The 27,547-nt window shown below is 45.1% G+C and overlaps 1 protein-coding gene across 9 annotated transcripts in view; it reads left to right on the top strand.

Moving 5' to 3' along the window:
* Opcml (opioid binding protein/cell adhesion molecule like) overlaps nt 1-27,547 on the top strand; it is a 1,115,999-nt gene that overhangs the window by 568,107 nt on the left and 520,345 nt on the right. For 6 of the 9 annotated variants that reach the window (XM_085689788.2, XM_085689789.2, XM_048458726.3 and 3 more), the window contains exon 2: nt 26,325-26,409. In XM_085689788.2, coding sequence (XP_085545914.1) covers nt 26,325-26,409 — 85 coding nt within the window. Of the gene's footprint in view, nt 1-25,576; nt 26,410-27,547 lie in introns of those variants that run through there. The other 3 variants (XM_085689792.2, XM_085689793.2, XM_085689794.2) reach the window with 3 other exon arrangements.

The following is a 27,547-nucleotide window of genomic DNA, read 5'->3' as shown; positions in this document are numbered from 1 at the left end:
TGACGGACAGATGCACAGCAGTGCACACCACAGTCTCAGCTTATTCTTTGCAGTTGCCAGGATGCTGGCTCTATAATCCATGTGATGAAATTTAAGAGATCCAGAATAGCTAAATCAAGATTATGAAGTCATATTTTTCACGATCAGAACTTGCAATACTACTGTAATAAAGACAAGGACGTTCAGACATTCATTCATTAACCAGGCCTTTAAATCGATAGCAGAGAATTAATCCGCCACCCCTGACTTCCTTTTCAGTATTTATGAAAACAGTGCTGAAGCAACTAAGTTTCCACATTTGAAAAAATAAGCATGTTCCCCTTAGTCATATCGTGCACAGACTATCTTAAAATAGATCCTAGACCTATGTAGGAGAGCTAAAAATATGAGACTCTTGCATGAATATGTAGGAGTCAATCACTGTAACCTGTGCTTATATGGCAGTGAGATGCTCTGACCCTTCTTTCTGGAGGGATTCGGTCTAAAGTTGACCCTGTGATTAGTCGCTACATTCTCAGCGTATACTAACAGCCATTAAATGGTCCCCTTTAAAGTGGAGACTGAAACATGGCCTGCGGGGTCTATTTTAATGTAACTTCATGTATATACATATGCACCCATATGAGAGAGGGGGGATTACTGCCGCCAGCAACTGAAACAGAGATCAAGTTGTCCTTAGCCACAGGGTAATGGGGGAGGTTCTCAGAGAAGAAGAGCCATCCAGTAGAGTGGCGTTAAGCAGCTCCCCAAGTAAGTAGCTGTGACTGATGATTAATGCCTTAACACACTGAGGGTGGGGGTGGGGTGCATGGGAGGTGCATTTCTGACTTCCTTCCTGCAAAGGCTGGGGATTCTTTTCCGACAGTGTTTGATTGAGAGCTGACACTCACGTTTGTGTTCAGAAGTGATAATGTCCACGGAGCGTAGGGGTGCTGCTCTGAGGTGACAGGAGGGATAATTACACGGTGGTATTGACACATGGATTTCCTTTACCCGGGGTTTGGACTATGTATTAGGAATATAGATAATCATCATAGAACTGCTAATACTAGGGAAAGGGGTACAATAAAACACCCAACCGAGTGACCTAGATTCCCCATGTTCTTTCCTTCTCTCTTTGTGGCCCTTTATGGGAGCGGCGTCTCTTCTTGTGTTAGGAAGGCGCTCCTTTCCTTGCCAAAATTATCTTCAAGTCTCCCCCTATGCCTGCCTCACCTAGGACGTCCCCTTTTCCCAGTTTCTTTATGACTTATGTCCCTTCCATTTTCCACAAGCACATGTAAGTTTCAAAACAAGTTAAAGGGCAAACACAAAGCAAGGACGACAGCTGACCTCAGCAGGCACCCCCGGCTTTTCATGTTACTCTCCTATTTCTCTCTCTATCTTTAGTGTGAACCTCTTGAAAAATAGTGTACATCTTCGGTGCTTCATCTCCAGTTGACTTTTTAACCCATTTTAATCTGGCCTTTCCTTCAAAGCTTTCGAATGTCTTGCAAAGCTAGTGGCTCGTGTTTGTCCTTTATTTTCAGCCCCTGCATCATGTCGAGGAACTGTCCATACGTTTTTGACATTCTCCTTTCTTGATTTCTCTGCACTCTCTGTGGGACGCCTCTGATACACCTTCTCTGTCTCCCCCAGCTCCCAGCCATCCTCTCACTCCGCGGATACTGATGGGCTCCAAGATTCTGTCTCCGTCCTCTTTCTTTCTGCATTTCCAGCTTAATTATTTACAGTCCTCTTTAAGAGCCAGCTCCAGTCCCACCTATGCCAAGGCTACCTACCAATCATTACTACTCTCTTGCTTCGGATGTTTCAAATTCCAATGTCAGAAACCATCTCAAGCAGGCTTGAAATCAACTTCTGTTGTTACTTGGGTCTGCTCTTGGGGCTACTGCCATCATTCCCGAGCTTGAGTGCATTAAGGCTTGATTGTGTCCTTTCTTCCTGCCCGTGGTGACTGCAGTCAATGCCACATGGTAACCAGTCACTTGACTCCTGTCTTTCTCTGTTTCTACCAGTATCCATCATAGTTTATCAAGCCTGGCTAAGGTTGACGGAATTTGGTCCATGCTTCCAGTGTGCTGCCCGGGTTTGCCATGCACTTTTATCAGGAAGAGCAAGGGATGGTCTCAGCTGTTCTTGCTAGGTCTGGTTGAGGTTCTTTCCCTTTCCTTTTAATAGTGAAGGGGAGCTGACCTTAAAGATCCCACGTGTCTATCCCCTGGAGGGAGGATGTTTGAGGCAAACAGTGAAAAGCTGTCAGGTGAAATAAAGGGATTTTTTTTTTGGTAGATATGCACACTGGGAAATGGATTTTTTTTCAGTTGTGATGATTGCCTTCACTGTCAGTGTTATGAAAGTGCTGGCGGTGCTAAAATTAGGAAGGACCCACATGACATCCGAGGACCTACTATGATGAAAATATTGAATTTCGCTGACTTATTTCTATAAACTCTTTTCACAAAAGATTATGAGGAGATGTTTAAACGTTGCTCTAGGTGGAAATGATGATAATTAAAGAAATAAAAAAAAATCAGTCACAAGGAAAATAACAGGAGTAAAGGCTACATAACCATGTATGTGAAAACTTAAAAACCAGTAATAAATGTCGATGAGCCACAATTGCACAGCGAAAGCAGAGGCACTGCTGTCAACTGGTGGTGGAGACCCAGAAGACCGCCAACCAGCTGCCATTTCTGCCATGAAGAAAGCCTGGTCACTATGCGGTGTGTCGTTCTCAGTACCTAGGTTATACTGCTATCTCTGGCCTATTGCAGGCCAGTGTACTCCCTCACTGGCCTAGAACTCCTTACCAGATGTATACACTATGCCCAGACTGAAAGTTGACCAATTATGGTTTTCTCTACCTGGCTTATACCAGAGATAGACATGGTATTTTATTTAATTCTCACAGCTAATTGGTAAAGTGAATTCTGATGCCAGTGCAAGGGGCAAGGAGCAGCTTATAATGGCTATTGTGTGTGATTGTCCCAAGATGGGTCCTCAGTTGGAGAGCAGCTCACAAGATGGCCATTAGGGAACTTTTTCTGTATCAGTGACTTTGATAGGGACACGTCAGAGTAGGATGATGTAGAGATGTAAGGAAAGAGAAGTTAAGAGGTGAAGGTGTGGTGCAGTCCCATGGCCACCTTGGTCAGCTGGAGGGTGTGTTCATCAGGGCTGTCTAATGTTGGAAGAGAGTGCCTAGGCCTTTTGTCTTCATCTCACTTAGTCACTGGGAAGATGCAGTTTGGGGGACAGGGTTCCTTGTGAATGAGGAAATCAATAAGTCTGCCGTGTAGCAGTTCTGCCCCGAAGAACACAGGCGCTCACCTCTACGTCCATAACCATTATGAGCACTGAATTATTACACATTTAACAAGGATCAAAGAAGCTGATCTTCAGAGTAGCCCTGTCCATCAAGATTGTTTTTCTCAATGTCCATCTTTCTCTTGCTCCCACTTAGTAAGAAAATGATGCCTGAAGAAAGACGCCACTTAAGTCACTTGCTTTAAGGTACTCGGCTATAATAACAGAGCTGCAGTCGGAACTCTGGCAGTATAATTATTTTCTGTCACACATGTAGTGGGAGACATAGAAAAATAGAGGAAATGACAAAATCACCTTAAAAATCCATGTATGGATATAAGAAATAACATTCTTGAGAAATAAGATTGTAAAATACTGTGTGTTGTAACAGAAGAAAAGCAGGGATTTGAAGTGCTTGGCCTGAGTTTTGAAGTCATTGTTTCCTAGCTATGGGTATTTAAACAAGGTCCATAACCTTTCTCCGTCTCAATATTCCCATTTCAAACCCTTTGGCCTGCCCCCTCCAAAAAACAACCCAGCAGAATCCATACTAGAATCACGGACGACCACATGCCAAAGTGGCTGTATCTATGCATTGCCAGAGGATCCTAAGACTGTAGCCATGGAAGATCATGGGGTAGTTAAGCTGGTCTGGGCCTGGGGAAGTTGGAAAAGAAGAGGAAGAAGATGAGAAAGGAGGGATCAGTGGTGAACAGGCTGCTGAAGGATGATGTCATTCTCAGCAAAAGTTTCAGACCCTTCTTCTATTTCATGGAATCCCCCAGTCAAGTAGAGAGGTGCTCTTACCTGATTTTCCAGAATAAGACTGGCTTAGAGTGGCCTTGTAGGAGATGGTGAGACAGACTTTTAACTGATTTGACATGTTAATTCAATGTTTCCACGTATGTTCAGAATCTGAGAAGGTCCATGAAGAAAGATCTCTTCCCTATAACCTATGTTCTCACCTTCCCTCTGCACACCGAGATGTTACCTGGGGAACTCTTCTCTCAGCATCCCACTGTGAGAGGGCCCTCCTTTGCCAGGCTACCTAGAATCAACACAGAAAGCTTTAACTGCTGGATTCCTTCCCTGCCTATGACCCCTTACAGAATGGCCTCTGCTTTGACCCTGAAATGAACATTCACTGACTTGAACTGATGTTGAGGAGGAAACAGCCAAACTCAGTTCCAAGTGTAGAATGAATAGGCCCAAGATACAGCTAGTGGACTCTGGATTCTAGGGAACCTAACCCTAGTGTATAGCTCAGAGACAAATAGAAAAGAGGCAGAGATAATGTTCAAGTGAAAATAATCAACAATAATGAAAAGGCTACAATAACATCAATAATCATAATGCTAAAATGAGGTTCAGAATAGGCATCATTTACTGACAGCTGGACCTTGGCAACATCAGAGCCCTTAGGTCTCCAAATGGTGGAGAAAGTAGATTCTAAAAAATATGTTAATGGCCAGTTCTGCAGGGCCATCTGTGATGTCCTGGTCTCCCAGGCCACGCAAATTTACAAACAACACCTAAGCACTGTGAATAGGTAGTGCACAAAATGTTTTTAGGATGAACAGTCTACTAAAGAGATGCCTAAGGCCACCAATAACCCAATAGTTTATGGCACAGAGATTTCCCAACTCACACAGAGCTGGTGATCATTACTCTAAAGTTCTCGATATGAGGTGAGTAAGGACAAGGCAGTCCCTACACACTGGAGCCCATACCCTGGGGCTACATGACAGTGTCCAGATTCACAACCTTAGCTTCCTATACCCTCTATCACACAGACTTCCTGCTCTATCTGACTGAGGGAAGTGGCCTTGGACTTGCTTTTTGCCTGATCAGGGGAAGGGGGCTGATGGAAATAGGGTGCTTCTGAGGTTGGAAGAGCCTAGGAGAAAAGCTAAGTTGGAAAGTCTAGATTTAAAGTAAATATTGACCGAACTAAAGCGAAGAATGAAGAATCAGATGCAGTTGGGTGACTACCTGTTGATGAAGGCTTAAGAGAACTTCCCCTCTGCAAGGGTACCCAGACTCAGAAGGGTTGAGCACACCAGCCATGGCTAAGGAGCAGAGTGGAAGGCGGGTGTAGTGAAAGATTTGTACAATGAGAAGGAGGTATTTATAAAGAAATAAATGGCATGTCTTTAATTTGGTGCCCCCTCTGTGACAAATATCAAACTAATAGCAGGGTTTTCTTTTGGACCACAGATTTTAGTTCTCTCACACCATGGTCTAGACGTCAAACCCTTTCCCCCAGCTCGGAGTGGGACTCGCTGATTAGGCAAACTGCTGTTGTACGGGCAAAATTAGTCTGCTTACCATGTGGGAGCTTGCTAATTGCGCAGGAATGTGCATTCCCAGGCGTGCTCTGTGGAAGGCTGTCTTCTTTCTGACAAGGGAGGGTGTTCCTGACCAAGAGAGCCCAGACTTCCACCGAGTGAAGTAATGGGCCAGTTTCCCTGCTTTGCTTGTCTTGTGAAACACTTAAGAGTAGCGTTTCCTAAAACCCTTGAACACTACTTCAAGCATACAGTTAAGAATAAACGTTACCACAAAAGGGCCCTCCTATGGAGGAGTGTCACACTCAGCCATTCAGTAAACGTGCATTGAGCACTAAGCCTCATGCTTGGCACTGAATATAGAGACAGATAAAATGTGTCCTGCACCCAACCAGGACAACTGAGCAGGACTCAGGGGGGAGCGGCAATTCATAGGAGGCCCTACTTTTGCTGAGGACACTGGAATGTTGCCCAGGGAGGCAGCCTATGATCTGGGCCGTGAGGGTGAGTTTCAAAGCCAATGGGAAAAGGACATTTTGGCCAGAAGGAACTTGGGCTGCAGCTGAAGGTTGCAAACACACAAAAGTTCTCCTAGAAAGGTTTGTCATCCAGTCATGGCCACAGGTCTCTATGCTATGGAACCCGAAAGTCATAATGATTTATGTGATGGGCGAGGAAACTGGAGGTGGGAGAGCCAGGGTGACATTCAAAATCCTGCAATGCCAACATGTTTAGATTCTCGGCTTTGATGTTTGCATCTTCAGCTCTATTCTGAGGACTTCTTTGTGGATTAGGGTTACTTCTGTCTGCCGTTGTGCTGGGTACTGGCTGTTCCTCCCTTTGCAAGGCTGGGTATCCCTTGACGTTTCCTCCTTAGCGGCATCCATCTGCCCATTAGTCATCCAAACTCGTATGAAGAAAGTATTTTGGAGGCAATCCTCTTGCTGCTCATATCTTACACACTTTAGAAGGACGTATCTCTTTATGTTAGCCATTCTTCTAATGTGCTTGTTTGTCCCTCCCATCCTTTGTTCCTCCCTTCCTTCATCTTGTTTTCTTCTTTGGTTTTGTGATGCTGTAGAACAAACCCAGGCTTTATGCAGCCTAGACAACAGCCCTCCCACTGAGCTATGGTTCTCAACCTTTCCTCCTTTCCACTAGTTCTTTAATGTTTTATTTTAAAAAATAATTACAAATTTTCCAAAATTTCAAACACAAGACAGATATTTCCTGTCTAGCCTTCATTATGATATTCCATAACCATCATACATTATATACAAACACACACATACTCATACACACTCAAACATACATACATACTCAATGTATATACTCACACAGATATTAACACACACACACTCACACACATAGTCACACACATTCTCATACTCACTCAAAACACACATACATCCACACTCATCCACACTCATTTTTTTATTCATATGGACACTCAATACACACACACACACACACACACATTTGTTATTGATTTAAGAGGCAAAGCATTCAATTTTGTACTCTAGTCATTTAAATATGCCTAAAAGTTCGAGTGTTTCTGAGTTGAGCAAACACCGGGGTGCAGCTTGTTGCGCTGTTTATGTCTCTGTCTCAGTTTATCCAGAGAACTATTTTTAGTACTCCCTGCCCAGCACCATTAGTTTGCGTTAATTAAGATGGGGATGGTGGGGATTTGTGTCTGACAGACCCTTGTTACTTGCAAAAGAGTCACTCTTGTCCTATTCAGGGGCTTGGGGAGTTGGATCCAGATGGAGACTGCTGGTAGCCAGTAGCAAGGGAAGTTTATGGAACCCCCATCTCTCCTCCTCGCAAGCCCCCTGTGTCTCGGTCTCGCTGAAGAGTTACAAGGCTGTCCTGCTGCAGAGCTGGTACCCTGCATTCTCTGCAGGCCCTCCGTGACATGGGCTGATTGCATACACAAAGATGTCAGAACAAATCACCACGTCTGGGAATTGTCGGGCAAACAGTCTGTGGAATAAAACGCGCACATTGCCAAAGGGTGGGGGAGGTTAGCCAGGAGGATATCTTGACAGAGGGAGAGAGAAGTGTTGGAATTAATTCTTAAATGTGTCGGATGGAAATTAGCAGCTGAAGGTTTGCAAAGGGAGAAGAGGCAGAGGGAGAGAGAAAAGGGAAGAGACAGGCAGATGGAGAGGGGGAGGGAGAGAGTGGAAAATAGACTCAGCTTCATTTCACAGTCTTGCTTCACCCTCCGCCCAAGCAGCCTGTGCTTTTTGCAGGGATCTTGTCTTGTCTCAGCTTGTTGTTCCCTGTTGACCTCTGCCATGAGACTCCTGGACTTCCCCATACTCCCATTTCCACTGCAACTGTTGTGCTTTTCGCCCACATGGGATTTCCAGCCTGTGCAGAGGAAAAACAGTCTCTATGCCAAGAGGACAATCTTCTTGCAAGCCTATGCTGATACAGAAGGCCTGGAGCTTTGTAGATCTCTGCTCATGGCACTCTGATCATGTCCAAGTCACTGATTCCCCTGTGGGATTAGGACTACTGGGCAAGGAGGAATTATGCATGCAAGACATTTCTCTTAGATATATTGTACAAGTGAAATATTTGTTATAAAGTAAGAGTTATGGATTAGATCTTTGTGTGTGTGTGTGTGTGAAATGTATTATTCATCTTTTTATTTTACATGCCAGCAGAAGCCTTCCCCCATCCCCTCTTCCAGTCCCTTCCCCCTTGCCATCTCCCACCTCCCCCCCATCCTCTCCTCTTCCGTCTCCATTCAGGAATGGGCAGGTCTCCCATGAGTATCAATAAAACATAGCATATCAAATTGCAGTAGGACTAAACCCTTCCCCATGTATTAAAGCTGAGCAAGTTCACCCAGTATGAAAAGTAGGGTCCCAAAAACCAGTAAAAGTACTGGAGATATCCCGTTCCATCCATTAGGAGTCCTACAAGAGGACCAAGTTACACAACTGTAACATACATGTAGAATGACTAGGTCAGTCCATGCAGGCTTCCTGGTTGTCAGTTCAGACTTTGTGGGTCCCTATGAGCCAGGTTAGCTGATTGTGTGAGCTTTCCCATGGTGTCCTCGACCTCTCTGGCTCCTACATCCTTTTCTTTTCCTCCTCATAAGATTCCGGAACTCAGCCTAATATTTAACTGTAGGTCTCTGCATCTGCCTACATCAGTTGCTAGATGAAGTCTCTCTGATGACAACTGGGCCAGGCACCACTCTGGCCACAAGAGATGACCAGTTCAGGCTGTTTCTCTGATGTTTCTAGGAGTCTAAGCTGGGGTCCTCCCTGTAGACCCCTGGGTGATTCCCCTGCAACAGACTTCCTCCCAACCCTAAAAGGCACCCCTTCCAACAACCACCCTCAAGCAATCTCCCTTTCCATAACCCCCAACCTGATTGCTCATGTTCCCAGGCCCACCTACCCTCAATCTACTCATGAAATCTTTTCTATTTCCCTTTCCCAGGGAGATCTGGGAGGGCCTCCCCACCACTGCACGGACCCTCTTTGTTACCTAGTCTTTCTAGATCTATGGAATGTAGCATACTTAGTCCTTATTTTACAGTTAATAACCACTCATGAGCGAGTGCATGCCTTTTTTGTCTTTCTTTTTTTGGTCTGTGTTAGCTCACTCAGGATGATTTTTCTTTTCTAGTTTAATATGGATTGGATCTTAAGCATCCTCCAAAGCTCCATATGTTAAAATCTTGATTCTGTGCCACGGGGAAGCTACTGTGGATGAGCCTTGAAGAGGCAGGTCTACTAGGAGGAATTGGGTCATTCAGGGTCTGCCTTGAAAGGGAAAATGGGGACTACAGTCTCTTCTTTCTCTCTCTGCCTTTTCTATTTGTGGTGAGGTGCACCTACTCCAGTGTTGTAGCCGTGCTGACATAGGGTGTAATGGAGGAACTGGGTGTCAGTGTGGACCGGAACCTCGACACCGTAAGGAAGGGCTCTTCCTCCTTTAACTTCTTTGTTTAGTCTGTCTCAGAGGCCAAATGCTACGCCAGTGGCAGTAGCAGCGATGGGAGCAGATTCTATATTCTCTCTTCTTTTATACACCTCGGAGTAAAATCTTTGCGATCAAGACAGAGATCCTCACAGTATACTCACTTCAGTTTCAACAAGATGGATGCATGTTTTCCCAACTCCAAGTTTTAATTGATGGTTGGAGCATTGCCCTGTAGTTATGCGTCTGTTGGATGATTCACAATTCTGGAACATAATGCAGGCAACCACCCAACTTCATTTAAAAAAAAACAATAGAAATTACTAAGAGTGTGAAGAGACAAGCCCAGCCCCTCTTCTCTTTCCCTCCCCCTTCTGAACACTGCCAGAGTGTGCCCTGAAATGTCCCCTTCCAATTTCCTTCCTATCCCCCAGATTCAAGGTGCCACATTTAAATCTGGGCCATGTATTAGGGTCATGTGTAGATTCTGAGTTTTTCTAAAGTAGACGTAGGTAAATTGAAGCTCTGAATAATTATGTCTCTTAAAGAGCTATTTTTGGTCTCTCTGCAGTCCATTTTCTTTTCCACTCTCTGTGGCATCTAACCCTTTGCTCTGTACCTCTTTGGAACCTCTTCCCCACTTATGAAAGGGAAAAACAAATTGCACTTTGGAGAAAATCCATTCACACCAATGCTACTTCTTTCTAAGCACTTTGCAATTTGAATTCTTTAAATGCTGAGGGGGCTTTGTCTTTTGAGGCCGAAATGCTAGATGTTAGCATGCCTGTGGTAGGAATATTAGGTGAGCCGATGGAGCCTTCCCTTTACTTCCTACAACCTGCTTAAAGGAACACTTGCTTTAATCCTTTTAGGATAGCTGCTTCAAAGGAGCCTGGAGATGTGTTTTATGTGCCAGTCTGGCTAGAAAATGGTACAGAGGCATCTGGCCAAACATCCTGGGTGTTTGTTTCTGGAATGATACTTTATGCACAACATCAACACTTAAGTCTATGGACTTTGGGACGAGCACATTGTGACCCACCTGTGGGTAGGGTGTATCCAATAAGTGAAAAGCCGGACTAGAGCAAAGACAGGCAAGCAGAAAGCTCTTCCAAAAGCTACCTCTAACACCCAAACTCCAGCAGCAACTTGGGTTTCTAGCTTGCTAGCCTGTGTAGCAGATCATGGGTTTCCAGTCTCCATAATCATGAGAGTGAGTTCCTTAAAATAGTTGTTCTCTCTCTCTCTCTCTCTCTCTCTCTCTCTCTCTCTCTCTCGCCCTTCCTCCCTCCCTCTCTCCCTTTCTCCCCTCTCTTCTCTTTATATATATGTTTGTTGCTAGTATGTGTATACATCTTTGTGTTTATTGCAAATATTGCTGACTCTATCTGTACTTGCAAAATGTTCTACTGACTTATTCTCTGGCGAGTCTTAAGTAATATTAGGTGCTTAGCTCCATCCTGCCTCCTTGCCTACATCCTCCTTGCCCCTTTCTTTCCTTTTATTTTGCTTTCCATTTTCCATTTCCTTTCCCTAAGACTTTGTACTTCCAGATGCCCAGTAGATGGGAAGATCAACAGTATGTTCATAACCCACCCCCAGTCCTTTGGTCTGCATCTCCTGCCAAATATTTAGATCCTTTTGACCTGCAGTAACTTTTTCTGTTTTTCCTCAGTTTTTATACCACTGGCTCCATCCAGATGGGTGGCAGGAACAAGAATTAAGAGGACTTAGAGAATTGTATGTAGAGAAAGAGTGATAGGGACTATCAGTGTGACAGAAGTGGTTCTGACAAGTCTCACCTTTGTTATTGCTATGTGATATCATCTCATCTTTGTTATTACAAAGTGATGCTATGTTCAAATAGGTAAAACCACATTCATGGTTATTCTGAAATGTATATATGCCAGGGGCCACAGATTGGGCATACTCGTTAGAAAATATGTGCTTCCAATGATGATGGTGGTGACCATGCTTGCAGTATGATCAGGACCCCAGTGCCCTTGCAGAGGGTGAGAGCCTGCATAGACCTTGGAGTGAAAGGTGGGCTATCTAAAGTACACTGCTTATAACAGAGACTTGCCTCTTATGCTGAGATTCTATGTTTTATGATGGTTATGTAAATCATAAGGTCCGTTTCTGATGAATCTGGCTCTGTTTTATTGACGAAGATCCTCCTATCTAAAGCCTATCTCCAGTGTTTGTTAGCCATGTGGTACCACCACCTGCTTTCTCCCATGATTAACTTTTCACAATATAAATAATAGTGTGTTCCAACATAGTAGTAGACAGAAAACCAGGATGCGTCTCAAAGTACTCTCAATCTCAGCTCTGTTGCTATGAAAAAGTCTCATCCAATGCCCAAATGATGGAAAAAGCATTGAGATTTTCGTATTTGGTATCGGAGTCTTGAAAGTCAAATGTCTGTGAGGAGGTTATGTGATAGAATTATATACCTATTTTTATTATCAGCTGAGTATACTTACGGAAAATCTATTACAGGCTGAGGCCCAATTTTAGTGTTAGCAATAACAATAGAGCAATGACCCGCGAGGATAAAAAGAAAAAAATTAATCATTTTTCTTTATACTTTCAGAACTGATAAGTTAAAACCTTTCTTCTTTGAATGCTAGGTTCTTTCTCTTCTTTCTTTTCTTTTTCCTTTCTCTCTCCCATTCTCTCTACCCATCTCTTCTTCTTCTTCTCCTTCTCCTTCTCCTTCTCCTTCTCCTTCTCCTTCTCCTTCTTCTTCTTCTTCTTCTTCCTCTTCTTCTTCTTCTTCTTCTTTTTTTCTGACAGGATCATAGTACGATGAGCCCATAATTTGTAATGCTTAGCCCCTGTTCCCAGAGTCTAGGATTACAGGCCTGCATCACTGCACACAAATGTTTTGCTTTTTTTTTTGTCAGATTGTCATGTTCTCTTCAGAGAGGTGTTAAGAGGCTTACTTTAGGTGGTATCTAGTGGGTGTGAACCCTGGTGCCTAGAACTCATAGGTGATGAACACCGTAGAGAATAAGGAGGAGAAGAAAGAAGAAAGAAAAGAAGATAAAGGCAATGACAAGGATGACTGCTCTGACTTAGCCAACCCATCTGTGAGTTCAGATTGAGCTGTTTCTGCTCATGAACCATGCTCCTGTGCCAGTCACATATAAAGTGTTAGGAGCAGAGGCCTCTCAACATCTTCAAGGAATTCCTCTTTTCATAGAACCTCTCTCCCACTGAAGAGAAGTAGCTGTACACATTGCTCCCAGTGCCTGGACATACACCTGAGCCCAGCAGGCATCACACTCTCTTCCTTATGATTATCTCCCAGATGAGCTGACCATCTTACCGCCTTTATTTTCCCCATTCCTCAAGGTCCATTCCTTCCCCAGCTTGTCCTCACCTAACTTACGTTGCTGCCTTGTGATGAACCTGCCTCTAGGAAACTCACCAAGGTCCTCCATTCGCTGTGTCAGCTAGAACCCACCCTGATTGTTAATCCCCCTGAGCTAAACCTTCTAGAATTTGACACCAGCAACCACTGCGGTGGCAAATATTAATAGTCATCTTAACAGTCTGTACAGCCACCTGCAATAGCCCCTCAGGTTGACTAAGAGGTTAGAAAACACCCTGATTTCAGGTGATACTGATCCACGAGCTGAAGTCCTAAACAGAGTGGAAAGGAAATGTGAACTGAATGCAGAGTTCATTTCCTCTGCTTCTGAGTATGGAAGCACTGTGCCCAACTGCTCCAGGCCCACGCCCCCATGCCTTCTCTGCTGTGATGCCCTGTGTTCTCAGAGTGTCAGAAAATAAACTCTTCCTTCCCTACCTTGCTTTTGAAAGGCATTTTGTCACAGCACTAAGAGGAGTAATTAGTAACAGGAAATTGGTATCAAGAAACAGGGCTGCGGTCGTGATGAATATTGCCATGTGGTTCTAGGATGTTTGCTGGAGGAATGTGAAAGTGTTTGGAACTCTGGGCTAGGAAAACTTTGGTAGGTAGACAGAGTTTGGAAGTCTGGAAGACGAGAATACAGAGAGAAACATGGGCAGTGGGAGACCAGACCATGAGCTTCCGAAAGGGACACAGACTCTGTTGGGAACTGGGTAGGGTCATTCATGGTATAGTCTATTGGAGAATCTGACGATATTTTTTCCTATGTCCTAATGGCCTGAGTTAGATTCAGTCCAAAAGCAAATTTCTAACTCATTTGGTAAAGGAGATCTCAAGAGAGGACAGAATAGAGGCTATGCCATTGTCCCCACTCACTATGTTTGCCCATGTCTACAATGAAAGAAAGACTCAAGCAGAGAAAAACCAACATGAGAATGTGGTCCTTTGATGAGGAAAAGTGGAGTTTAAATAAAGTTGTGGACAGACTGGGTTCTAGGAGAACAGTTGTTAAAAGGACTAGCAGCCTAAAAGACAAATGTCCTGCTCTTCACTGGGACAATACAAAAAGTGCTCTAAGTGAGAGACCCTACCCAACAAGGGATCTAACTTGGTCTAATATTGAAATTCACTTGGAAGGAGAGAGCCTAAACTGAGATTGCTGCTGCAGGTCCTCCTGCCAGAAAACAACTGTCTGGGGAGCGTGTCACATCTTGACCTTTTCTTGGCCACATCTTTCAGCTGGCAACCGACCTTGCCAGTTTCATCCATGTGACATTGCTTTTACAGGCATGATAGAGGCAAGAATAAGAAGGACAAACACTGTGTGGCAGGATTGGATTCATTGTTTTTTTTTTTCTAAGGAAACCCAGAGAGGCCACTGTGCAAAGCTATGAAGGTGAAGTCAAAAGCACAGTGCGGGCCCAGGATGTGGAAGATGCGAGTTCTGTGAGAAGTCCACTAAAGAAAGCTGCAGACATGAAGTGGAAAGAGGCTTTGCATGATGTAGAGCTAGAAGGATGTAGAGTATCAAAGCCATTCAGATAAATCCATCCTGGGCCTCAGATCTTAAACACAGAGCTTAAGGACTTGGTGTTTGCTTTGCTGGGTTTATGTCCAGTCTTTCTTTGTTATGCCCCTACCTGTCCCTGTTGGAATGGGAATATTTGTATATTGGAAGTGTGTAACTTCTGGCTTATTTTATAGGGCCTCACAGTTAGAGCATTGCTTTTGAGTCTTTAGAAAGTGCTTGGGCTCTGGAAGTGTTAAAGACTATATTGAATTTGGACCATGTGTATTGTCCATTTTGACATGGCCATGAGACTCTTGGAACAAGAAGCTTAAAATTGACATGTTTGGTTATCAAGTTGACAAGGGATGCTATGCTAATTCTATCAACTTGATAGGATCTGGGATCCCCTAGGGTTACAGATCTCTAGGCATGTCTGTGAGAGTGCCTTTTGAGGTAGAGATAACCTCCCTGATTATACTGATGATCTGTGATGTGGGGACCTTGACTACACACAAAGGAGACAGAGAGTTAGCTAAGCACCAACATTCATCCTACAGACACAGTGTGGTCAGCTGCCTCAAGATCCTGCCTTGGTGACTTCCCTACCAGAAGAGACTGTGCTGTTGGACTGTGGACCAAAGTCATCCCTTATTTGCTTGTGTTGCTTTTGTGGCTGTATTGTCACGGCAGCAAACAAAGTGGTCAACACCACTCCTGTTCTATTCAGGCCTCTTTCCTGGTTTCTTTACAGCTACTGATGCCTGAGCAACCTTCTCTGCCCACTCCTCAGACTCCCCTGTGAGCTTCCCTTCCGATCCTCTCTGAGATGTTTGTGTTGCCAAGGGTACTGCCTGGAATCTGTGCCTGATGTTTTATTCCTTCTCACTCTCCTGCTGACTGACTTCAGCAGTCCCAGATTCAGATCCTGCTTACACAGTGTTGATTTCTAGATCTCTAACTGCAAACATTATCATTTTCTATGGCTTAAAACCTACATATCCAAATGCCAACAAAATGTTTTTCTTGGATAGCTCACCAGCATATCAAGTCCAACATTTGACATTCTGTCTCTACTCAGAACCAATGTTCTTACTATGTCTCTGGGATTGGTAACATAATCCATTCAGTTTCCCCCAAAAAAACCAAGTGGGAGCCTACATCTTACCAGGTCATTACAGGTGAGCCAAGAAGACTCCTCCTTGAAAAGTTTTCTAGGAATTTCCACATTATTTAGATGAGTAGATTCCAAATCGCAGAGCTTTTTGTACCCATTTTAATCTTCTCATACCATATTATACAGTCTGATTTATTTCTTCTGTGAGACTGTTTGCAACTGGAGGGTAATATGTCATGTTTCCTGTACCCTCATTCCCATCAAAAGGCCTTGATAAATCTTGGTGCCCTTCACTGCTCCCTGCCACACACATGAAAGAATTAATAAATTTGTTAGCAAACCACAAAACAGATTAACACCATAAGAAAGGTATTTGGCTTTCAGAACTCAGGGGATGAGTCAGTGGGGTTCAACAATTTATGATTAGTCTGGTCTATACAGAGTTTTATACTTGTCTTCCCACCACCTCAAAAAGCACTTTTGAGTAAAAGATAAGACTCAAATAACTAACTTTTGATGCAAGAAAAATACAAGTTCCTGTTTCTCTGTGAGACCCAGGGAGATCAGATTCTTTTTAGCAAGAAAAGAGTAGAGTCTGGGTGAAGGTAGGCCAAGACATCTGCTTCCTGAAGCCTTCCTGTGTGCCAAGTTCTATGCAAGGTATCTTTCTTAGATATATATGTATGTATACATATACATATACTTCACTTATATAAAGAAAATGATAAAGTAGAGTGATATATACATATATTCCTCATACAAGTGAAGAAAAATGGGCTCAGAAATCAGAAAGTCTGGTTAGTAGACTACCATCCATTGTAGGTCTCAATATAATGGGGATTTTTTTGGTGTGTGTGCATGTTCTTTGATTTACAGAACTATATGAGGTGTGACTATAAAATAACAAGGCTAATTTTTCCGTGTAGCTGCACAAATAGGTCCTTTATAAGAATCTCTAGTCATTTTAGAGGGAGATAGATGCCTTAATGCAATGGGTACATTGTAGGCCCCACTGTTGAGGAGTTTAAGGGTCAAGAAGGGATGAGAGGAACTCCAGAGGAATCCATTAGTGGGGATACCTCTGGGTCTCTCATCAGCGTTCCCAGATGTGATGGATTACTCTTTGTCAATGGTGATTGATTAAGGACTGTCTAGGAACCTAATACAGTGTTGCTTTCAGTGTATCCCTGAGGGTGTTTTGTGGAGAATGTGGGCATGTGAGTTTTAGCTCACTCAGCAGAGATCTCCCTCCAGGGGAGTAAGAACCATCCAATGTGCTTGGGACACATGGAACAAAAGCAGAGGAAAGGGGGAGACATGTGTCTCTTCTGTAGACATCAAAACACCAGAAAGGTTTCGGTGGCCTCTGGACTCTATTCCTTCCTTACAGAAGTAGCCCTCTGGTTTATAAACCTTTACCTCAGACCAGAAATTAAAGCATCTTTATCCTAAGACCTTTGGACCTGGACCCAACCATGTGATTCCCATTCAATGACCAACTTTTAGGGGAAACTAGACCCCAGAACTTCTCCGTACATGTCACTGTTATGACCAAGCTCCTTAGTAAATCTCCATTCACTTTTGTCTATCATCTACCTACCTATCTATCTATCTATCTATCTATCTATCTATCTATCTATCTATCTATCTATCAGTCCATCCGTCCGTCTATCATCTAACTACCTACCTATCTGCTTACCTATCTGCCCATATAATTAACTCAGCCACTCTGGAGAAAACTGTCTAATACACTGGCTTTCTAGAGCCTGGAGAGAGCAGACATCAGCTCTCTCTGGCAGCAAATATTTGCTGAGCTCTTACTCTGTGCCAGGATCTTGCCTGAAGGAAAGGAATCAAGATGAGCAAACACTTTACTCTCAGGGACCCTCCAGTTCTGAAGGGAGGCAGCTGCTTGTGAAATACACATGGAGACTTGGGACAAAAGAGAGGTTGCCTGACTGATGTCGGAGCATCCGTCATACTGTGTTCTACAGCTGTCATTTGACTCTTATTCTTGGGAAACCAGTAGATTACTCTCCACCTGCAACTTTGTGCGCCGTATTTTTCTGGCTTATTTGCTGATTTTACGTTTGCTTTAAAATATCACTTTTGTTTTTATTTGCCCATTGATTAGCTTTCTGTTTTTATAATTTTAACATTTTGACCTTAAAGATAGAGAAGAAAAGATTGACTGTCCCCATCACTAGTAGCTGCCATTATGCTGACTTCCGACTTGGGTTCAGCATTGTATGTTATCACACTTAGACTAAAACCTTCAAAGAAACTTGTTTTTGTTTACTCTGAGATAAGGCATTGCTATGTTTACTAGATCATTCTCAAACTCTTACATTCAGGTGATACAAACTTCCTAGCATCCTGAGCTGCTGAGTGCCTGGGATTGCAGACACACACCACCCCACCTAGCTACGACGGCTGTCTTCTGAACACTGCCTATAGACGAACAAACAAACTCACAGATAAGAGACTTCCCTCAGATCTCAGATCTTAAGTGGCAGTGCTGGGATTAAAGTCAGGCGTTTTATTACCTGACCAACTTGATTTTTCCTTGGTGTAGATAGATGTGTCCTACATTGAGGAAGAATGTGGTGCGCCCTAGGAGGGAGAAGAGAAACAAGATAGGATAAAATACATCTAAATTCGTAGGCTAGTGGTGATAAGGGAAACCATTTAACATACATTTATCTAACTTGGGAAGTGTGCAAAATAAGAATGAGAAATGACGTTTTCAACCATAGGTGGGCAGCTATTGTAGAGTGATTACTTTGGGGTCCCAGGGACACAGAACTTATACCTCATCCGCAGTATCATTCTACAGGTAACTGCATACCTTTATGCAGTTAAAGGCTACCTTTCTTATAGCCTTCTAAGCCTCCAAATGAAACTCGATCATTTTTAAACACGCGTGGGATCATGTGTGCATGTGTGTGCACGTATCTGTGGAGGGCAAAGGTCAAATCTGGATGGTCTCAGTTGCTTCTTTGCTTCAGTTTTGAGACAGAGTCTTTCACTGAATGCAGAGCTCAATGTTTAGAGAGAATAGTTAGCTGTTAAGTCCCCAGGATCCCCTGACCCTCCAGCCCCAGCCCTGGGATCAGAGACGTGTGTGCCTCTGCACCTGAGTTTTAACCTGGGTGCTGCAACCGATCTTCCCGCTTGTGCTGTGGACACCTTACCAGCTGAGCCATCCCCTGTGCCCAGTCCAGCCATTCTCACCATCCTGCTAACTAACAGCACATTCCTGCTTGGGGCTATCCCATGTCCTTAGTCCCTTGGCAGCTTACACCATGCTGTTTCCTCAGTCACCCTATTCTCTTGGTCCATCTTATGTGGACAGGTTTCTGTGATACCAATATACCTCAAATTATGGGCTCTCTAATTCATGTTTTTTCCACAGAGCAGCTGGGCACAATACTCCTCAGATAAACACAAGCTGTAAGGTTTCCTCATTTCTGAATAACACACAGTTTGAAATTGCTTTAATGGCTGGATACAAATTTTATTATGGATCAGTTTGGCTATCTGTGTGGAGCCCTGAATTTCCCAACAGCAATCTACTACTAGGCAATCTCTTTGAGGTAAGGTAGAAGTTTAGTAATTATCATATAACTTTTGCAACCAGAAGAGGTGATTTCTATTTATAAAATAGGCTAGTCTTTAAAATGAGAGAGAAAGGGTTCAATCTGTCCTGCTTATCTCACCACAAACACACAAACAAACACACATAGACACATACACACAGACACATACACACACACACACACACTCTCACACACGGACACATACACATATATACACACACAGACATACACACATGCACATGCACACAGACACACACACTCACATACACACAGACACATACACTTACATGCACAGACACACATACACACAGAGACACCCATACAGACACACATACACCTCATACCTTGGAAATATTTTGGCCTTGATTTTTACAACCTATTTTTCCACACAGCTGCTTCAGAGAAGAAAGCTGTGCTGTCAGAGAATGGCGCTCCTTCTCTTGTTAAATAAGGACTAGTGTGATGAAGTGTTCAGTGGGTGCCTGGAAGGACAGTCATTCCACGCAGTGTATCATTTAACATTGTTCCGGATTGCACTGAGTACCCAAAATTCATATGTGGAAGTCCTAGCCAACAATGTGACAGTGTTAGGAGGCGGGGCTTGTAAAGGTGATAATGGTTACTTACATGTGGCTAGAAAAATGATCCTGATCCTATGGAACTGGAGGCTTTGTGAAAGAAAGGGCATTGTCTGTGTGCAAGCACACAGCCTGCAGGGAGCTGTCAGAAGGCAGGAGCAGAAACTTCCTCGGAGTTCCCAGGTTTCTAGCCTGCAAAATTATAAAAAGAGTTTTCTCTTGTTGAAGCCACCAGTCTGTAGATTTGTTCTGACAGCCTGAGCTGACCAGGATAGACCCTCCTGAACACTGTACAGATGTACTGGTATCTTGCCTCCATTTATAGAGATGTGAGCTGTTGGCTAGTGAAGCTAAACAAGGAACATTGCATGGATGGTGGGCTGCTAAATTGGAAGTGAGGTTAGCCTCTGACTCAGTGCCCTAGACCCTTTTCTCCCCCAGGCACAATAAGAGAGACGTCTTTCCTTGACCTAGATCACGGCAGGGAAATTACGATAGAGCTTGAGGTCCTACATTGGGATCCATCCACATAAGTGAGCAGCATTCCATTTTATTAACAAATAGTGAGGGCACCATGCTAGATTTGACTCAGTTGAGGTGTAATCAAGCAGACAAGATGCACTGAGATGCCTACAGTTGAGTGGCTCTCTTAGGTCATATAGGGTGCAATGAAGTAGCCTGTTTCTAAAGTACAGGCTATGGTATGGGGGTTTAGGGGTCCGGTAAGGATGCTGTGAATATTTTGTCTCTTTGACACATCCATAGAGGAGAATTTTAATGCCTCCTTAGAACAGCAAATGAGAAGGCAGGTTAAGGATGAGAAAAAGTCTTCAGCTGTCCTCTGGTGCTTCAGACTTCTTTCTCTTCGTGCAACCCTGATGCTTGCACTTGGCTCTAGTCTCCTCATATCCACTGCTCTGGGATATCCCTTCTCCACCCTAATTATAGAAAGCTGTCCTTCCTAGCTATCAAAATCACCCTCAATTCTTTTCCTTTACTCCACCTCCAAATTCCAATATTGACCAATTCTTAGCTATCGTAGATGCCCCTTCCTTTTCCATTTTTATTTCTCCCCACGACTCCCCCTGTGATTGGTGTCCTGTTTCCAATACTCTCTGAGTTCTGCTGCAATCCATTCTCCACATGATGGTCAGAAAGATTTAAAAAATTTTATCTCCCAGATCCTGGTACTTGCCTGCTGAAAGTCTCTGAAATCATCGCACTGCACTTAGGATGAATTCGTTTTACCGATTCCCGGTGTCCAGGACCCGGCATTCTCATGCCTTCTGCCATCTCCGCAAGCTCCTCTGCCATCCACCTTCACAGCAGCCATTTTCTTGACCCTGCTTGGCTGGATCGACTAGCCAATCAGGTCTCACTTCAGATGCTACCTCTTCAAAGATGCTTTCCTTAACTACCTAACCTGTCATCCTTCCACCCTATCACTCCCAGAACACTTTGTATAGCGCAGTGCCCAATCTAAATATGTCTGTTTTCTTATTTTTTGTAATCTTTTCCCCCACCTCAACACTTATTCATACCCTCGCAGCAGAGTACGTGAAAATATTTATGTTCTTCATGGACCGTTGCATCTGCAGGCCCTTAAATACTGTCCACCACAAAATAGACATGTAATCATATTTACCAAATTAGTAAACGGCTTAACATGTGAGCAAATTGAAAACAGTGCTGGAGGGTTTTTCAAACCAAAAAAATAAAAAGAATGAGACATGTTCTCATGCAGCTCAGGATGGTCTCAAACTCACTGTAGCAGAGAATGAACTTGAATTTCTAATTTTCATTCTTCCACATCCCTCATGCTGGGATCACAGGCACGTGTCACCATGCCCAGGTCATGTGATGCTGGGATCACACCCAGGGATCCCTATGTGCTAGATATATACCTTGCCCATTGACTTATAATCCTATATACTTCTTCCAGAGCTAAGGGCTTTTGTTATTTTTAAAATTAGTCTGTTTTCCATTTGCCTTGGTTATCTCCTGCTGTGTGATTCATCAAGGATGAGAGGCAGTTTGCACAGCCTGTTATACCACTTATAAACATACACACACGCACACGCACATATGCACGCACACATGCACGCAGGAATGTAGCAGCTGAAGCAGGGCACGGATGCCTGTAAGTATAAACAGTCAGGTCTTGCTTAGGTTCTGAGCAGAAGGTGCCTGACAAACAGTCTTCACCCACGTTTTGTTGACTGGCTGTCCTTTCCGTGGAACGAGTCAAGGATGTACTTCCACCGTGTTGCTTTTCCCCAAGACGCAGCCCCTACCGTCCAGCACAGTTTATACCTAAGTAGGAAAACAGTGGCTATGTCACCTCACCATCTCATTTCATCCAGTTTAAGCAACATCACCAGGCTCTGAGAGCCTTTTCTTCTAGGACAATTCTTGCTCCTTCCCAGCTTCTCTGGACCATTCCATCTGTAGGCTGCGGATACCACCTGCTGGTTCGAGTGGCCACCTGTCACTGGAGTCCTTATCTGGAAGCTACCAAGACTCTTCACAGTCTTTATTCTTTTCTGCTTCTCTTCTCTTCTCTTCCTTTCTCTCAAACTCCCCTTTGCTAGGATTGCTCCTCTCCAGTAGTTCATAACAATTTCTCTCCAGGGAGCCAGTGATCTCCTTGCCTGGTGCTGACTATGGTCCCTGAAATCTGGATCTATTGTGTTTCTGTTACACATTGTCATCGGTAGTAAAACTTGTGTCGGTGTGTTGAAGCTCTGCTTTGTATAGCCACCTTCATGTTGTTTCCCCTCACACCTTTCTCCACGGCACAGCTATTCCATGACAGGAGGCATGATGCTAGAGAACCACACAGTATGTTGATGATGGTTCCCAGTCTGCCCAACATTAACTGTATCCAGAGTTAAAACAGAATCTCCTCCACACATGTATTAGATCAAACCTTGCTATTCCTAGAGATCTTGACTCTCTTAAGACCTGCTTCCTTATTCCTGGGTAGAAGAACCACTTTCTTTGTCTAATACTCACAGAATATGGCGCCATTTCTTACTCTACACCAGGGCCATGCTCAGGATCCCTTGATGTCACCCACACAGCCTGTCAAGATAGAATCAACTCCTAAGCACGCCAGTTTCCCAATCTTTCCTTGCCCAGTCCCTCCCATGGAAACCATAATAAAGCCTCTTAGCAAACTTTCTTCTTACTTCCACTATCTCCAGAACAACCCTGGGCATGACGCTGGGATGATATGGCCCTTCCCTTGTGGACTCTAATAATAGACTCTTCCTTACAGAACTGGTGTGCTTTACCAGTCCTGGAAACACTTAACACATTCTTACTCACTGCCCTTTGGATAAAAGAGGCATTATTTGGTATGAGTTGCAGAGTTGGAGACATGTGGACTCAATATTTGAACACATCAAAGCTAGTCGTCCAATCACAATGATAATTTATCTTTACATATAAATTCATATATACAAGAAGGTGTACTAAGGGGTCTATCCTATCATTGTCATTGGCCAAAGCTTCTCACAAAATATTCCTGGCAAAATTAATTAATCAGGTTTATTGTAAACCTCAACTCAACTTCTTCTTCCCATTTAACTTACACTTTAGCCTTACATTCTACGAGTCCATAGACTCTAGAGTGTATTTGCAATGTCTTACGAATAAATGGATGACTGCCCCAACCCCAGCGCTATAGACTGACAGACTGAAAACAAGACCTTTGCAGTTCCCTCCCTGACTCACAAGTCTGTGGGAGCAGATCATGTATCCCATCACTGAGACTAAACTAGGAACCCTGTAACAAGTCAGTAAAGACCCAGTCCCTTGTTCTTTGGGTCCTAGGATGCCTTTACTAGGAGAAAACTATCAAGGTAAACGGGAGCTCTCTTGGCTTGTTCCTTCCCAAGCACAAGCCTCAATGTGTGTTACTGGGGGCATTTATCCTCACTTCAGTTGATCACTGCATCTGCTCTTTCCTGGCCTCAGTGATCCTTTTTCCATCTGGAATCATGTACTCTTTCCTCAAAGTCTCCAAGAACTCTTCCTGTCTCAAGTCACCTTTCCAGAGTTAGTATAACAACGGCCCCGCCCTCACTCTCTGATGAGAAATCAGACCAGCAGGTGTTTGTGAAGATCTGAGCTCGCTCTACCACTGGGCAGCTGGGATAACCTCAGAGCTGTCTCCTGACCTGGCTCTTCTGTATCCTCGCCCACATTCAAGGCACAGCTGTGACTGAAGGAGTCCTAAGCACAGGACCACACTGTCAGTCCTGTATGGGGTACTACGGAGAGGAGAGCCTTCCCAGCGCTTAATCCCGGATCCAAGCACCACAGGGCACAGAGGATTATGGGTGCACAGAAAACTCCTGTCTGTGTAACACCTCTTCTCCCGGTATGGTTTAGACTACAGCTGATATAACTAGTGATAAGTACTCTGTCCCAGGTAAGATGTTCTAATTAGAAAATTTAAGGCTAAAAGCGTATGTGAGCTAAGCGTTTTTACAAGTGGAACTGGGGCAGTATTCATTTTTGCTCAGTCCCTTGGAAATGAGAGCAGGTAGGATGCCTTTGTATCCTTCAGCAACTAAAGTAATAAACACGAAGAGCTTAATGCTTATTTTTGAATTACATTTCATTTTGCCAATTGTGCGGAGCCCTGCCTAATTTAACAAAAGGCTTCGAGAAAAAAAAATACAGTAGAGCAGATGCACATAGCAACCATTAAATTAGGATACAGGCGTGAGAGCCACGCAGCGAGGGGAAGCTTCTGCCAGGCAGAGCAGCAGCAAGAATAATGGTAGGCCCAAGGAAAGCTGGCGCTCTTGGGTTTAGACTGAAGGAGATGGATCTGAGCCCGGAGCAACAGAGAGATTGGCCTCTAAGAACATTGTATCCTGGAGTCGTCCCCCCCTCCCCCGACACTATTATGGTGTCTCTCCTGCGATCATAAAGCCATAGATGGATTTTTGTGAAGATCAGTCCCACTACTTTTTAGGATCGCCACGTGATTTTCCCAGCTCTTCCTTTTCACTACAATAAGATGCACGGATAATGGGGACTATTTTGCATGTTGCCTTGCAAGAAGAAATTCAGAGTTGCCAGCCAGGGAGACAGACAAGGAAGGGATGGGTGTTAAGTGCTTCTAGGTAGGCCAGCAAAGCAGCAAGCTTATTCTAGCTTTTTGCATAGGCCCAGGAAATCTGTGCCTCAGTACTAAAGCCTGGATGGAGAGATGCAGGCTGGTGGGCATTCAAATAGGTTCAGCTTGCTGGAGTGGCAAAGGCAGTTCAGTTCTCCAGGGCGGGGTCTGACAACTTCTACATGGCATCGCGAAAGGAAGGTGCTAATGTTAGTTTTCAATTTGCTGCCTTCCCCAGAACTCTTTCTCCAGCCCTCCCCTCTATCTCCCCACCCATATCAGAGGAAGCAGCGAGAGGGACTCAGCATTTCCTCAGCTTGCTCTTGTATGAGGAGAGAGAGTGGAGCCCCTTGAGGCGCCAGGAACATTCCCTCGGGGGTCCCGGCGCAGCGGGGGTTAAGGTGGGCGCCCGCGCCCCGCACCCGCGGGGATGTTCGTGCAGTCCGTGCCGCCTGCTAGCCGGCTCGCTCCGAGTCGACACCGGGAGAAAGTGGCGGTCAGGGATGCAGCTGCTGCCATGACAACCCTGGCGAACAAGGGCCGCGCGCGTAGCGGCTGCTCCCCGGAGGAAGGCGGCGCGGAGGCCGGGGGCGGCCGCTGAGCGTGGCGTCCGCGCGTCCCCGCGTCCCGTGCAGCGTCCCCGGAGGAGGCGGGGGCCGCAGTCCGCTCAGCTCCCCGCGCCCAGAGCCTTCGCCGCGGCGCTCCGCGGGCTGGCGAGGGCTGGGCTGGCGGGAGTCGCCCACCCGGATTCGGGCAGGACAGCCTCAGAGCCGAGGATCCGGGCTAGCCGGCTGCGGGTCTCCGTGTGCAACTTTTTGTCGCCTTGGGGTCCAGATGCGAGACTTGGAGCTGTTTTCTAACTCTATCCATACATGTGTGTGATCAAATAAAACATTTTCTCCTCTCCTTGAAGCAGGAGCTTTTTATGACATCTCCTTTCTGTCAGAGACACTTGCCTTCTTTGGGTTATAAACTTTTGATGCCAGACCTCTGCAGAACGCGCCCAACTGAATCTTAAAGTAGCTTCACCGAGAGAGGCAGAGAACGCACAATCTGTGACCTTCGTCCCTGCTCCTTCTTTCGTGCTCTCCCTCCCCGCGGGCTCCCTCCGCCCCAGGGAGCGTCGAGAAAGCTCTTTTTTGGATGCAGGAGGGGGCATCTGGTTCTGCTAGGCTGGAAAGCTGAGGCTGGAGCCGAGGAAGAATTATTAGGCTCCGGAGAGCCTGGACTCAGCCTCTCCGTCTCCCGCTCCCAGCTCCTGGCTTGCTCTCTCTCCCTCTCTTTGCTTTCGCCCCACAACACTTCCGGCTGTTCTGAGAGGGCAGGGGACAAGGACCGTGCTGCTGCGGGAGTTCTGGGAAGTTGTGACTGACAAGGATGGGGGTCTGTGGGTACCTGTTCCTGCCCTGGAAGTGCCTCGTGGTCGTGTCTCTCAGGCTGCTGTTCCTTGTACCCACAGGAGTGCCGGTGCGCAGCGGAGATGCCACCTTCCCCAAAGCTATGGACAACGTGACGGTCCGGCAGGGGGAGAGCGCCACCCTCAGGTAGGGAGCCTTCCTTCATCTGGGGACTGAACCCATAGCACATGGCTTCAAGGGGAGGGGGGAGGTAAAGAGAGAAAAGATGGCTTCAAAGAGGGACACTGGAGCACGTGAGAGGCCTTTTGCAGGCCCAAGAAGTGGCCACCTGCGTCGTGTGTTGCTGATACCATTTTTCTTGGATGGCTCTGTCATTTGGTCCTCTTTGGGTCTTTAGTCTTACAGGGAATGTTGAAGTCTACACTTGGAGCTCCATGTATTCATGGGGCCATGGCATAACAAGATTCGCAACTGTGTGGACACCCGGATGAGACTTGAGGGCACTGTCATGTAAACAGTGCGTGGTTAACTAAATACCCTTGGATTTCTTTCTTCCAGGCAAGGAGGATGTGATGGCATAGGAGTGCCATCAGGATAGCCAGCTAACTGTCTTTGGCAGAAGTGTGTGTTCTGTGTGTGTGTGGGCTGGGGGAGTTGTTGGGGTGAGGTGTGTAATCTCACAATCCAAAGCTCTAGATCTCCCGTGCCAGGCCATAACCTCTTATGAGTCTGCTGAAGACATAGTCACTCAAACTAAGCCCGTGCTGTGCGCTTGGGCTCTGGTGTAAATTATGAGGCCTTTGTGTTTTTGTGTGCTGGGGCCAAGAAGAGGAAACATGCAACGTTTATACAGCGACATCAGTCCTGTGTGGAAAGCACAATGGGGAAGCTTTTTGTTTTAGCTTAATGAGTTACCGAGAATCACTTCCATGCTCCAGGCAGAGGGGTGGAGATGCTTGGAATATGAACCTTTGGGGACTGGGCCTGCTGCAGCAGAGACTTTAATAAAAATGCAGCCACCACTTTCCACCAGCTCAGCAGATATCATCTTTTATCCCTTTAATGAGGCAGTTCTGGTCCTCGGAGACAGATTCGGGGACGTCCCAGCTTAGCTACGTCTCACAGTGTACACAGGGTGAATGCATTTGCCCTGCCTATGACTTTGATGGTTATGGTGAAAATAAAACATCCTGACCCAGATTCTGCAGCCAGAATGCCTGGCTTCTGCAAGGAGAGATTGAGGGTGGGGCTCCCTTCTTCCTGTGGCCTGTGCTTTTTCTTGTGGAGCCCTCCCAGCATAGGCTAAGCCTCTTTCCGAAGTAGG

This window comes from Myodes glareolus, chromosome 4, assembly GCF_982192425.1.
Source record: "Myodes glareolus chromosome 4, mMyoGla1.1, whole genome shotgun sequence".
NCBI lineage: Eukaryota > Metazoa > Chordata > Mammalia > Rodentia > Cricetidae > Myodes > Myodes glareolus.
Note: the sequence above shows the minus strand (reverse complement) of the source record. Positions and strands in the feature narration are given on the sequence as shown.